The sequence below is a fragment of the Chenopodium album genome, chromosome 7 (assembly GCF_948465745.1).
Source record: "Chenopodium album chromosome 7, dcCheAlbu1.1, whole genome shotgun sequence".
In the NCBI taxonomy this organism is placed as follows: Eukaryota; Viridiplantae; Streptophyta; class Magnoliopsida; order Caryophyllales; family Amaranthaceae; genus Chenopodium; species Chenopodium album.
This window is the reverse complement of record NC_137840.1, coordinates 64,107,402-64,122,718: the sequence shown is the minus strand read 5'-3', so window position 1 is coordinate 64,122,718 and position 15,317 is coordinate 64,107,402. Positions and strand designations below refer to the sequence as shown.

The window sequence follows — 15,317 nt, the reverse complement described above, 5'->3', positions numbered from 1 at the left end:
AACTGATGGTCTTACAAAAAAAAATTAATAAAAGTCATTGTGATTGTATTCTGTTCAGTTTATTAATGAATTCAAAAAATATTTATGGTTAAAGTTAATCAATGACAAATGAATGTCTACAATCAAAATAGACCATATTTGTTATAAAAATGAAAATTCTGAACTCCTACCCACTATTTGTTATCCTAGTATTGATATCATCTTGTTTATGTAGACCATCTGAGCTAGATTGCATACACCACTGTGGAAACATAAAAATCCCATACCCATTTGGTATTGGCCCAAACCACTGTTTCTCCGACCCCAACTATGCCGTCTCTTGTAATTCATCCTCCTCAAACCAATCAATACCGTATCTAAAAAAACTCGACCTTGAGATTGTTGAGGTGCGAAATTCAAGCAGAGCAGTAATAGTTAAGCTACCATCGGTCACTGCGTGTAATGGTACTGAGATACATTGGAGCAGTCCTGATATCATTAGGTCTACTGGTTTTTCATTTGCAGATTCTAATGTTTTTGCATCAGTTGGGTGTCATGGATATGCAATATTCTATACTCGTAGTTATTATTTTGGTAAAGTGACAATGGCAGGATGCACTTCAATTTGTGCTACTGATCATCATAAATTGATTCCGACATCACCATCAGATATGACCATGGAACAATGTTATGGCTTTAACAATTGTTGTCAAGCAGTCACCCGTCTGTCTTATGATCGATATAGTATAAGTGTCAGTGCCAAAGATGGATCGGCACATTGCAGGTCGGCCTTTTTGATAAGTCGGGAATATTTTCCAACCGTTGCATCCACTGCTACACCGATGTCTGCTTTTCCGGTGACGCTTCATTGGCCTGATCATGCAGGTAGTGTGAACTTTTTTTTTTTTTTTTTTAACAAACAGGTAGTGTGAACTTTATCTATTAAGTGATACTTTGGTTTTTTGAATTATTTCATCTTATTTTAATTTAGATTAAAAATAACCATTTTATACAAATTAATAATTGTATAAAGTTTACATAAGCTTATCTTATCAGTCTCTTATTAATTTAAAAGAAATTTGTGAAAAAAAAGACCTTTTAAGTGGTCGACTTTGTTTAAAAGCACCTTCTAACTGAAAAATTGTAAAAAAGTCTTTTGAAGTTGTATAATGTTCTGATCGAGAGGGTACATGGCTAAGTTTTCGAGGTGATTAACGACGAAGCTCTAGCATTGAAACTCACGTAAGAGTCACGTTGCTTTTTTTTTTTTAAATAAAAAAAAAAAATCTTTTTTTCCCAAATTTCCCTCATTTTCGAACTACCCCTTTCATTTTTCCCTTTTCTCTTTCTATTGAAAAGGAGAGAAATTTAGGAGAAAATGGATTTTTTTAAATAAGTCACGTGAGACCCAATGTTGGAGCTCCGTCGTTGACCACCCCAAAAACTCAGCTAAGTACCCCCTCACAACATAATACTCCATCCGTCCCCGGCCTTTTGTTTGTCATTTTTGAAGAAAAATCACAGGAATTAAGGTGGAAAATGTGAAGTAATAAAAGTATTTGGGAAAATAAAATTTTCAATTAATAAAGTAATAAAAGTACATAAGAAAGAGACATTTCCAATATTAAAAATAATTAAAGTACATGGGAAAGATAAATTGATAGATTCAAGAGTAAAAAAACATTAAATTTAAAGTGCTTTCCTTTAATAATGCTCCAATTACTTCCAATTCCATAAATACAACTAAACTTTTACAATTACCCAATCCACTGTCCACATCACCATTTAACACATTAAACCTTCTTTTTTTAAAAAAAATGTTTAACACAAAACCGTCACTTGAGGGCTTGTTTAGCATCATTTTGGGTTTTTTAAAACCCAAAAACCAAAAACATGAAACAAGAAAAGGGTGTTTTCACTTTTTTGTTGTTAGTTTTCAAAATTATCATGATTTTAATAAGTTGAAATGATTTTTATTCATTATGGGACATATATCATATAGTTTTAAAAAACAAAAACCCAAAAATAGAAAACCACAGCAAAACCAAACTAACCCTGAGTTAGCGGTTTTCAATTGGGAGAAAACCGCCAACTCGAGTGGCGGTTTTTATTTTATGTAAAAAAAAAATTCTCTATAAAAATTCTAATATAATCCAGGTAATAATTCATCGTAAAATTAATTATACACCTCCCGTTAAAAAAAATTCAAATCTTAATTTGATAGTGAAAAAAAACAGAGTAATATGAATTTAGAGAGAGAAGGGGAAGAACAATAGAGAGAAATTGTCATATGTTTCATTTATATGAAAAATATTACAATGAAGAATATATATAATATTAATAAGGAAAAATTGATAAAAATAATCTCAACTTAATCCATTCCCTTTTAATAATCCCAACTTTGGATTATCATTGAATAATCCCAACTTTAGGGGGAAGTCACTTTTATTGGTCTCAATCGATCACATAACCTAGTATAACAAGTTATTGGACATGTGTCATTACCTAAGTGGTCCAACAAAAAATCAAATAAATAATAAAAAGAAATTAAAAAAAAAAACAAAAAAAAAAAAAACAATCCCAACACTTAGCCCCTGCTTTGCCAGCAAAGAACAACCCTTTTTCTCCATTTCCCACCTTCTCTGGCACCCTTTAACCCCTAACCCTACTGCCGGCAGCCCACTCTCCCATCCCACCTTCTCCGACACCCCCTAACTGTAACACCCCGACCCCAAACAAATTTGGGAGGGGCCTATTGTCACGAAATGCGCATTGAGGGCCAACAACTGTCCCCACAAACCAACACAAGTCCTTTCAGCGCATTTTGTCCTCACTCATGCACACCCCGAGAAAACTTCTCAGGAGGTCACCCATCCCAAGACTACTCCCAGCCAAGCACGCTTAACTATGGAGTATTTTTAGCGTATGAGCTCCCTAAAAGGAAGATGCATCTTGTTGATATGAGTAGTATATCATATCCTTTTGAAGCAATCATGAGGGGTATTACACTAACCCCCTCGAAACCGCTAGTCTACTCATCCAACCACCCCAAAATCACCTTTACCCACCACCGCAAATTCGACCATCTCCCCTTCCTCTTCCCGAAACCCATCTCATCCCCTTCTTTAGCCCCGAAACCCATCTCATCCCCTTCCCTAGCCTTGAAACTCTCTTAAAGAGGAGTTTAGGGGCCTGAAATGGGGACAATAATGGTGGTTTTTGTGGTGGGGGAAAAGGGAGGAGGGGTGACTTTAGTGGCTGGGAGTGGGAATTGGGTTGATACATGGTGTGTTAGGGAGGATGGGCGATTTCCGAACAATTTCGAGTCTGATTGAGGTAGGGGGGTGGGAAAGGAGGAGCTGCTGTAGGTGGGGAGGAGAGGAGGTGGTGTCTTTTTTATTATTATTTTTCCTTTTTTAAAATTTTAATTTTGTAAATTTTATTTTTGGACCATTTAGGTGCTTCAACATGTTAATTGAAGTTAAAAAAAAAAAACATAAATCTATTTAACCGGTTACTGGTCACTTGGGACTAATAAAAGCAAATACCCCCTAAAGTTGGGATTATTCAATAATAATCCAAAGTTAGGATTACTAAAAACGAATGATTTAAAGTTGGAATTATTTTCACCAATTTTTCCTATAGATAATCCTAATAGAAAGAAGAAAACTAATACAATCTAATGCGGAGTAGTTAGATCTAAACTACATAATTACTAAAATGACAAGTTTCATAAACCTTGCTGGCTGCTGTACCTATATGCGATGACGAAGGCAGTGATTATGGTGGTGAAGTTGGCAAAGGCAGTGGCGCAAACCCCACACTATACCTAACAGTTTTTACTTCGTATAAATTGTATATAATGATGAAAAAAATAGGATTAAGAGAATTGCAAGATAACTCCATGAAACTATGTAACACCCTTAAATCTCCCTCTACGGAAATACTAGTATAATACATATAATTATACCATAGAGATACACTTGGGTGTATTACCACCACGTGATTGCGCAAGGCTACTCAAAATACTTAAGTCAACAACAAAACTTGCAGCGAAAACTCAACTTTCTTTTATTAATACTTATAAAAATAGTAACATTGTTATGAGTGCTTGAAAATAAAGACAAGACCAACATTCCTAAACTAGGTGAGGCAAATCTCAGGACTCCCTTATGCTTATTCATCACTCCACCTGAAAATAGTCAACACTGCTTACCATTATGGTAAACAGAGCGAACCAAAACAAATAGGAAATACGGATTAGCAAAATATGCTAAGTATGATAAGTGCAAGATAATGTAAACTTGATTTATTTGCAAACATGCTTTTAAAATCAATTCCAATAATTAATCCAATAATTTAAAACTCATTATTCCATAACCGACTCCAATGATTCAATATTCAAAATAATAGTTAATAAAACTAATTTCTTTATTAAGAACCAATTCCTTTTAATCCAATTCCTCACCCAAGTGTGCACACCCCCCAATCTAGTCTCCTTATATTACAAGTACGACTATTCTTGAGGAAAGACCCGGTCATACAAAGCCCAAGGTCTTATCAATAAATCAAATCCGCATAGTGGGATTACTAACATGCTTATAAAGCATTATTAATAATAATTCAATGGTTCAATAAATCCTTTTAATATCTAATAATTCCAATATAATTCAAACTCCTTTTTAATAATTCCACATGCTTTCAAAATCAAACATTGTAAATAAATACTTGAGAATTATATCTCATATTAATACTTTTCAAAATCAACAACTCTTCCTTGAAAATCCTTTATTTAATTCAACAAACCTTTTAAAATCAATTCCTTTTTTTAAACACGATAAGTAATCCAAACCATTCAAAACATGATTTAAAAATCAATCATTCAAAATACTTTAATTAAAATCAATACCTTCAAACATAATTTATTTCAAAATCATAGTTCAAATCAATTTAATTCAATCACCAACCAAATCATGTAAAACATGTTATTTAAACCAATCACTCTCAAAGGTATCTAGCCACCCAAACGTACCTTAGCTTGATCCTAGCTAGAAAAACTACTCAAAAAGAACCTCAAGAACCTTGATCGAACACACCTACAAATTAATATATTCTTAATCAATATAAGGTTAACAAATAATTAAAAACCACTAACTATATGTACATGAACCTTTTAAATTAATTTCTCATAAACATCATTAAAAATATGATTTTATATAATTAAAAATACTCATAATAATTATTAATAAATCCCCCATAATAATAATAATAATAATAATAATAATAATAATAATAATAATAATAATAATAATAATAATACCTTCAAACATAATTTATTCCAAAATCATAATTCAAATCAATTTAATTCAATCACCAATCAAATCATGTAAAACATGTTATTTAAACCAATTACTTTCAAGGTATCTAGCCACCTAAACGTACTTTGATCCTTGCTAGAAAAACCACTCAAAAAGAACCTCAAGAACCTTGATCGAACAAACCTACAAATAAATATAACCTTAATCAATATAAGGTTAACAAATAATTAAAACCCCCCAACTATATGTACATGAACCTTTTAAATTAATTTCTCATAAACATCATTAAAAATTTGACTTTATATAATTAAAAATACTCATAATTATTATTAATGAATCCTCCATAATAATAATAATAATAATAATAATAATAATAATAATAATAATAATAATAATAATAATAATAATAATAATAATAATAATAATAATAATTATTATTATTATTATTATTATTATTATTATTATTATTATTATTATTATTATAATAATAATAATAATACTTATAATAATAATTGAATAAGAGAAGAGAATAAGAAAAGATAAGCAACCAAGGAAAAGAGAAGAATTGGATTTGCATTATAAAGAATAGGCAGAACTTGCAGAGGCTATAACTCCTGTTATATGACTCTGAATTGGGTGATTCTTGAGCCTAATCTCAAGGATATTTTAAGAGGAACAATCTTCTGTTAACACCAATACCCCAAAAAGGACCAGAAGTGCCCGAAAATTGGCTTCAAAGATAAACGAGATTGTGTAAATTTAAGGAGAAGAAAAGAAGAGAATTGGTGTGAAAAATGTGAGAGGTATGAAGGGGTATTTATAGGCTAGCTCATGCAAGAATTATGGCAAGAGAATGTGGTAAGAATTATTGCAAGTAGGGTTTATGGAATTACTCGGAGAAGTGAGTAAAAAAATTAAGAAAAGTTTGTATATTAAGGTGATTGTGTATACTTGAATATGGAAGGTATGTGTTTCATGAAAAATAAGGAAATTAGAATTACTTGGGGAATAATTAAGAAGAATGATTGGCAAGAAAATATGATGATTAGATATTAAAAAGACAGAGAATTATAATTAAGGAAAATAAGAGATTTTGGGAGATAATTAAAAATATAATTTTAGCAGTTAAATTCCCCCAAAATAATTCAATATGCCCGAAAATATTGAGTTTACCATAGCTCAAATTTTCGGAATCCTATAAATATAATTAGGAAGATTTTGCTCGATTTTTAAGAAATAAAATAACTATGTAAATAATATAGAATAATTAATTAACTAAATACCAATTATTCCCCAACAAAATAACTAAGAAAAACCAGATTTCCTACACATAGGAAATCCGAAATTCCTAGCTAATTAATGGGAATTTTTGGACATATTAATTAATTAATATAATATATTTTTTGCCTTAAATAAAATATCCAAAATATATTAATAATCCGGTTTTTAAATAGGATAAATGGATAATAAATCTTGTCCAAAATGATGATTAGTTTTCAAAATGATTTTGCGCCAAAATTCAAATATTAGTTTGGATCCAAATAATAAATTTACTAAAATACCCTTTTTATAAAATACTTCTTAATTAATTAATTAGAAAATATGTATGAAAATACGAGGTATTACAAACTACCCAGGACCAATTGAATTAAAAAAATATCAAATTCCCAAACTGAATTTAAAAACCCCCTTACCAAATAAATTTGAGAATGAAAATTTGAAAAATTAATGAGAGAAGTAGAGAGATGAGATGATTGAAATGGTTGAGATGATTTGAGTGAGGTAGAATGGATGATGGGCGATGGAGAATTAGGGACTTTTTTTATCGAAAAAAAGTGATTACTATGAGAATGAGAGAGCGGAAAGATGAAGATGGAATTTTGATAGTGACTAATGAGTGGAAACCGCTAATTGATGTGGCGGTGTTCCCACTTAAACTGCCATATGAGATAGCGATTTTGCAAAAAAAAAAAAAAAAATAGAAAAAATTTGAAATTCATTAATAGTTGACATGGACAGTAATTTAGGAATATTTAAAAAAGTAGCAGTATATATGGAATTGTCATTCTTCCCAACAATATTAAGGGAAATCACTGCAAAAGTTGACACAATTTTTATGGAAAATGTTAGGGTAAAATAGGAATATAACATAATAAGGACAAAAAAATGAGGGTATATAGTATAAAAGTCTTTTTATGTATCTTAATAATTATGAAAATATGAAATGTGACAAACATCTAGGGGCACCCAAATTGACAAAAGTGACAATCAAATAGGGACAGATGGAGTACAACTTAAAATGTCCTTTTAAACAATTTTTCAATCATTTAAAAGGTCATTTTTTTTTTTACGAATTTCTCTTAATTTAATAAATCTCCAACCTAGATTTTTTCCCTTATCTTATTAGGCAAAAGCTAACGAGTGACCTTGAGGCGTTAGATAAGAAAACTAAATGTGAAAATATTAAAGAAAAATTATCATTAATTACAACAATCGACGAGTGATTTTGTCATTCATTCCAAACTTAATAATATTTTAATTAATGTATTAAGTAATTGTCTAAGGTCAATGTCAAAATATAATTTTATTGAGCTCCTTCTTATTAAGTAATATGTTAGCAAGATCCCTCTCATTAAGGTCTTTGATTATTGTGATTTGTTGTGCCAATTATTGTCAATGTCAAAATATAATTTTAAGTAATATGTTAGCTAGCAAGATCCCTCTTATTAAGCTCTTTGATTATTGTGATTTGTTGTGCCAATTATTGTCAATGTCAAAATATAATTTTAACTAGGAGTGAGCAAAAATTCAGGGTACCCTGACTTGGAATCGAAACTTGCTCGGAACAGTAGGTTTCAGAATCGGAACCTGTAGATCAGATTCTGGTTCTGGGAAATAAAATTTTAGACCCTATACCTATAGGGAACCCTGTTATTATAGGTTCACTATAAGTTATACGAAATTGGAAGCTATCATTTAAGCCTAAATATAAAAGCCCAATATCAAAATTATATAATTAAGTAAGCCTCAAAATAAATCTGACCCTAAGCTTATACATCACTTCTCATTTCCTACGCCAGCTGTCACCTACCTCTCTCCCTCTTCTTATTCATTTTTCATCTTACTCTTAATTATTTAATTAATGGTGTTAATATAAGTATTTGTATCAAATATACTAGACAATTAGTGTTGGTTTGGTATATTTGTAATAAAGTTGTAAGCTTTTATTGTGAAAATCTATTTTATTTATCAAGTTACTATATATTATGCTTATTTTGAAAGACAGGGTACCCTGTTCGGGAACCGAAACCTGCACGTTTTGGTTTCTATTTTCGAGAACCTGTTGCAATAGGTTTTGGTTCCGGGTCTTGAGATTTTTACAAGGTACCCTGCTGCGCTCACCCTTAATTTTAACGGATGCTAAGGAGGAGAAACATAGAGATATGAACGAATTTCAATGCCAATTTCATTGCCGTGCGGTGTTGTATTGATGATGGTAGGAAGTTTAGAGAAAAGATGAAGAAGTAGTTCAGAACAAATTTAAGTGGAGATGCTTTTAATTTTTGAAGTAGCGAAGTTAATTAGGCTGAATTTTGTCTATAATCCTTTTGTAATTTCTGATAACTTCAGAGAAGCCGTTGTGGCTTCAAAAATTGATTCTGCTTCTGGAAATTACCACCACCTTCTGACCTAAAATTCTTATTCCTTCCTGAATCATGGTAAAACCTTTTGTCAGCAGCAAATGCCATTGATTCTTGCTGAGAAGATAATCACTACTAGAAAAAGGCTGAATTTCGACGGACACGAAATTGCGTCGGTAACATCGAAAATTCAACGGATTTTTATTCCGTCGGTTAATTTCGACGTATTTTAACAATCCGTCGGAAATTTCTGACGGAATAAAATCCGTTGGAAAAAATACGCTTTTCGACCGAAAATTCCGTCAGAAAGTTAAATTTCCAACGAAATTAAAATCCGCCGGAAATTTCTAACGGAATATTCTGTCGGAATATATAATTATATATAAAAAAACACGGGCCATCTATTCTCTTAAAACCCTAATTTCCCAAAATGATTTCCCCCTTCACTCTCAACCGCCCCTTACACTACTAGAAAACAGCTTAATTCCGACGGAACCGTTCCGACGGACTTGAAAATCCGTTGGAAAGTACCAAATTTCCGACGGAATTAAAATCCGTCGTAATATATGTAATTTCCGACGGATATTTCCATAGGAAATTACTTTTTCCGACGGAATTAAAATCCGTCGTAAATTTACGACGGAATTTTCCGTCGGAATTTTTTTTTTTTTTTTTAAAAAAAAAAAATCAACCCTAGAATAACACTCCTCTCTTTTCCGCCTCTTCTCCTCCTTATCTTTCCTCTTCTCTCTCCTCCCCTTCTCTTTCTCTGAATCTCACTCCCCTTCTCTTTCAATTCGTTCTCACTCCTCTCTCTGATTCTCTTTCAATTCGTTCTCTTTCAATTCGTTCTCACTCATTCTCCTTCTTTCGTTCTCTGAATCTCACTCGTTCTCCTTCTCTATCTCTCCTCTACTCTACTTTCCCCTCAAATCTCCCACCATAGCCGCCATCAACAACGAACAACACCAACATCAACAACACCATCGCCGGCATCAACATCAACATCAACAATAATATTCATCTATTTCGCCCTTACTCTCTCTCTTCATACTTAAAACAAAGGTTTTTGGGTCAAATTTGACCATGAAAACTCTAGATCTAGAGTTTTTATGGTCGAATTTGGCCTCTTAAACCCAATTTCGAGGTTATGTGTGGTCTAATTAAGGTATGTATTTCGTTTTTTTCAATTTTGATTTTATTTTGTTGTTTTATTGGAATTTTTTTTTACAATTTATGGTGGTGGTGGGTGGTGGCTGTTGGATGGAGACCGTATTTGTGGGTTTTATTTTGTTGTTTTATTTCGTTTTTTTCAATTTTGATTTTAATTTTTTTTTTATTTTTTTGTTAATTTCTGGATTGTGATGATTTTTGGTGGTGGCTGTGGTGATTTTAGGTGGGTGGTGGGGTGGTAAATATGGTTAGGTGGCGGTGGTGGTTGTAGGTGGGTAGTGGGGTGGTGGATCTGGTGTAGGTGGCTGGTGGGTAGGGTTCTGGTGTGTGTGGTGATACAGTTGGTGGGGTTGGGTGTGGGTTAGGTGACTTGGTGAGTTGCTGGTTGTGTGAGGTGGGGGTAGGTGGTGAGGGGTGACGGCTTGCGGTGGCGGTGGCTGGTACAACGTGGCGGTGGCTTTTTTTTTTGTTTTTTTTAAAGCATTTTCCGACGGAAATTCCGTGGGGCATTTACGACGGAATTCAATTCCGTCGGAATTTTACGATGGACTTTGCCGTGCTTGAAAATGTTCTCGGCGGACTGAAATCCGTCGGAAATTCCGTCGGAAAACCCATTTACGACGGAAATTCCGTCGAAAAGGGTGTTTTTCCGACAACAACTTTTCCGACAACCGGTTACGACGGAATTCCGTCGTAAATGGGTTTTGCGACGGAAAACAAGGTGTTTCCGATGAAAAATTTCCGTCGCAATCAACCTGTTTTCTAGTAGTGTTATCTCCTTCTCTCTCAATCGCCCCTTCTCTCCTTCTCTCTCATCCGCCCTTCTCTCCTTCTCTTTCTCTCTCTTTTGCCTCTCCCACCTCCGCTTCTCTCTCCTTCTCCATCTTCTCCTTCTTTCATCTCTTTCCTCATATTCCATCTTGGTGTTTTGCTTGGTCGAATTTAATGGTTTCTTTGGTCAAATTCGACCATGAAAAGTGTAGATCTAGACTTTTCATGGTTGAATTTGGCCTATTTAAACCAAGTTCAAGAATGAAAAGCCAAATTCAGGTAATAAGGTATGTTTTTCAACTTTTTAATTTATTTTTTTTTAAAAAAAAAAATCGGTTGTTGGCTGGTCGTTTAGGTGGTTTGGGTGTGTGAGTTTAGGTGGTTTGGGTGTGTGGTTTGGGTGTGAGTTTGGTAGTTGGGTCGGTTAGGGTGGATATAGGTTAGGGTGTGGGTTAGGTGAAGTGGGGTAGTAGGGTTGTGGGTTCGGTGGGGTTACGGGCTGGTGGGGTGGGAGATTAGGGTGGAGGGGCTGGTGGGGTTACGGGCTGGTGGGGTGGGGGATTAGGGTGGAGGGGCTGGTGGAGTGGAGGGGCTAGGGGTGGTGGAAGTGGTAATACGCCTCGCCAGTGGTGGCGCGATGTTTTTTTTTTTTAATTCCAGAAAATTACTTTCCGACGGATTTTACTATTCCGTCAGAAATTTTCGACGGATTTTTTCAGTGCTTGAGAACCTCATATAACGGAAAGTTCTGTTGGAAAAGTGTTTTCGACAGATTTTTGGTCGAAAAAGGTGTTTTTTCTTAGTGAGCGGTTTCCGACAACCACTCCGACGGAAACCCTTTTTTCCGACGGATTTCAGGGTGTTTCCAATGGAAATTTTCCGTCGGAGATGAGCTATTTTCTAGTAGTGAGTCCTGAGATCTCCTTATGTTTTTCTTCCTAAGGGAAACATCGTATATGCCTCTGTGACCTTAGGTAAAGACTACATCATCAACAAATTTCCCCTAATTGCTGCAATCTGGTTAGTCAACTCATCATAAATTGAATCACCATTTTCTGTTGATGTTGCTCAAAAACTCTCTTGGTAAGATTAAATGTACAATTATTGCATGTACAGTATGGCAATGGATGAGCCTCAACAATTGCATCCCAAATAAACTTGATCCCTGTGAAAATCATACTGGGAACCTTGAGTAGTTTCAACTAGCTTTTGTTTAAGTGCATAGATTCAAGCAAGAGAAGTGTATCGAAAATGTTCCTCGAGATCTAACCAGATTTCTCTTGAAGCTAAGACTTCATGAACATAACGTTTCTAGCTATGCTCTCTTCTAGATTAAACAAAATCCAAAAACACACCAAATCATTACACCTCTCTAAAGCCTTGTATTCGTCACTAAGAACATCATTAGGTTTAGTGTTAGTTCCATTAATAAATCCTACATTGTTCTTGGCTGAAAGAGTCAATAGCATAGCTCTTTTCCAACTGGTGAAACCATCACCACCAAACTTGAAGGATACTAACTGAATTGAGTTAGCTTCTGAAGGATGAATGTAGTATTTACTAGCAAAATTTCGATTCAAAGGAAGAATAACATGTACATTGTTCTGATTTCCAGCCATAATCGTCAAGCAGCTAAGCAAATTAAGGTTTAATTTGTAAAATCTAGGTGTTTCAAATGAATATAAACAATTTGAACGATAAAATGCTGCAAAATTCTCAACAAAACCTCAAGAACAGAATGAATTCTGAACAGAAACACAAACAACAGTGTTTGAACAAACGATCAAAACTTGAAGTAGAACTTTCTTCAACAGAATCTGAAGCAAAATCAGACAAATAATGTTGTGGAAAATCAGGAAATACCAGCAACCTCTGATACCATGATGAATTTCAGAAAAGCCATTAAAATCAGCTCAAGCTTGAAAGATAACTCAAAATAAACTTTCAGAGAAACTTTTATTGATTTTTGTATGAATGAATGAGTAATACAATTTGGGGTAAAAAAAACCCATATATATAGGCTTAATAGAAAATATGAGTTTGTTATTTGTAACAGCTTTTTCCACGTCATAATCCTACAAGCAAATTCTAGAACTTTGTAGAAACTAATCTATAATTTGAGCCTTTTGAGTTGTGCAGCTGCTGCTTGTTCGAGTTGCTTGTATGCTAACTGCTACTATCTCCAATAATTTCTAGGAAAAATACACTTTAATAATCTCAACTATGGACGATTTACCTACAATAATCCCAACTATCGTTTATTCTACAATAATCCCAACTATTAGGTCAGTTTTCCTCCAACAGTCCCAAAAACCTGTTACCTGCTGAAAGGGTAAACTTTTTATTTATTGTTTTTTAAATGACACATGTCAGTACATGAGTGGCCTAATATTACAATAAAAATTTTTAAAAAAAAAGAAGGAAAAAAAAAAATCATCCCAGCCACCCCTAGGGCCCTAGCTCACCGCAAACCGCCCAAACCACTCAGCCACCGCGAAACCCTAACCCCACACCACCTAATCTCGACGGATGCTGGCTGCCCGCCCCCACTAACAACCAAAACTAGCCGGACGGCCCTCTACGGCCCCACTAACCACCGTAGCAACACCCACAAAACTCCTTTATCTCTCCTTCTTGTGCCTCTTTCTCTCTCCTCCTCCGCGTTGACGAACTACCACCAACGCCACCAACTAAATCGCCACTGCTGCCTGCCGCTACCGCTCCCCCTCCTTCTGAACTTCTTCCTTCTCCAACCCCAAAAACCGGCAGTCACCCCTAAACAACCAGTCGACCATTCACCTAACCCCCAGAACAACCAGCCACCTACACAACTATTGCTCCATTCGCAAACCCGCACCGCAGCGACGAGACCCTCCCAAAACTACCAACCACGATAGGCAAGCAATTAGACCTCCAATAATCACCCATAATTTCCCTCCTTCGTCGGAAAATTGAAAAACCTTATTAGTTTCGCTAGCGGATCTAGGCGAAAAAGAGGATAAGGAGGGAGGTTAGGGTGGTTTCGCGAGCGAGGTGGTTGTTTTCGGTGGAGTGGAAGGGGATAATGGAGGTTCCGGCGAGGTGGGTGGTGGAATCTGGTTGGGCTAGGGGGATGGTGGTGGCTGGAATGGAGGAGAGGGTTTTTTTTTATTTTTTTTTTATTTTTTCAGTTATTTTAATTTTAATTTTTTATTTTTTTTTGAACCACTTACGTGATGCCACGTGTCAAAGCAACCTGTTATATCAGGTTGATGACCAGCTGGGTCTGCTCTAGGAAAACTGGGTGCATAGTTGGGATTATTATGGAATAAACGATAGTTGGGATTATTGTAGGTAAATCGCCTATAGTTGGGATTATTAAAGTGTATTTTTCCTAATTTCTAACATAATCCTATAGTACCCATGTATCAAAGCAACACTGTTTTCTAAAGGCCAAATGAACCAAAACCTTAACTGACATTTTTCAACACACAATTTTTTAAAAAATTAATAGTTGGCTAATGACACCCTAACAAACAATGTTAAGTGGTAGCAAGATTTATTTTGGTAGTGTAATAAAATAAAATTTTATATAAAACATAAAAATCAAAGTGGTAATAAAAGTTAGGAAAAATACACTTTAAGAATCCCAACTATTGCCGATTTACCTACAATAATTTCAACTAAGGTTTATTTTTTATTAATCCTAACTATGCACTCAGTTTTCTTAGAGCAGACCCAACCGATCATCAACCTAATATAATAGGTAGCTTAGACATGTGGCATTACGTGAGTGGTTCAAAAAACAATAAAAATCTAATATATATAAATAAAGTAGGCATTTTCGGAGAGCATCGGGAGCGCCACATAAGAAAATGCATATTTTTTACCAGTTAAAAATTAGATTTCTATTTTATTTTAGAATTAAAAAAATCACTCGCCACCTAAACAAAAGTGACAAATGAAATTTTACATTTTTGCCACGTAGGTAAAAACAACGAATAGTAATTTATTAGGATTTTAATTATTTAAGAACACTAAATTTTATCATTTTTATTTGTTACAAATTAAAACTAAAAATTATCTTTAGATATTAGGATTTATATTATTTAAAAAATTAAAAATTATATTTTGATATTTAAAAAATATAAATTATCATTTGATGTTAATTAAGAGATCACCAAAAAAATATTTATATACAAAATGTATATAAAAATTCGTGCATCGCACGCCACATAAGCAAAAGTAAAATTTCGACCAATGAAAAATTAGATTTATATATTAATTTAGAATTTTAATTTTCAGTCGCCATTTAAGAAAAAATTAACAAATGAAATTTGAGAATTGAAAACAAAAAATGGTAATTTAAGATTTAAATTATGAATAAAAAAAATATCTTTTATATTATCTTTTACATAGAAAAAATGTTTAATCGTTGCAAATAATTAATATGAAA

At 33.8% G+C, this 15,317-nt stretch overlaps 1 protein-coding gene across 1 annotated transcript in view; it reads left to right on the top strand.

The window, feature by feature from the left end:
• Positions 1 to 365: 365 nt before the first annotated feature.
• LOC145638071 (wall-associated receptor kinase-like 1) overlaps positions 366 to 15,317 on the top strand; it is a 28,286-nt gene continuing 13,334 nt past the window's right edge. Inside the window, exon 1 of the mRNA XM_081689034.1 lies at positions 366 to 864. Within this exon, the coding sequence (XP_081545160.1) occupies positions 585 to 864 (280 nt within the window). The 5' untranslated portion in view covers positions 366 to 584. The remainder of the gene's footprint in view (positions 865 to 15,317) is intronic.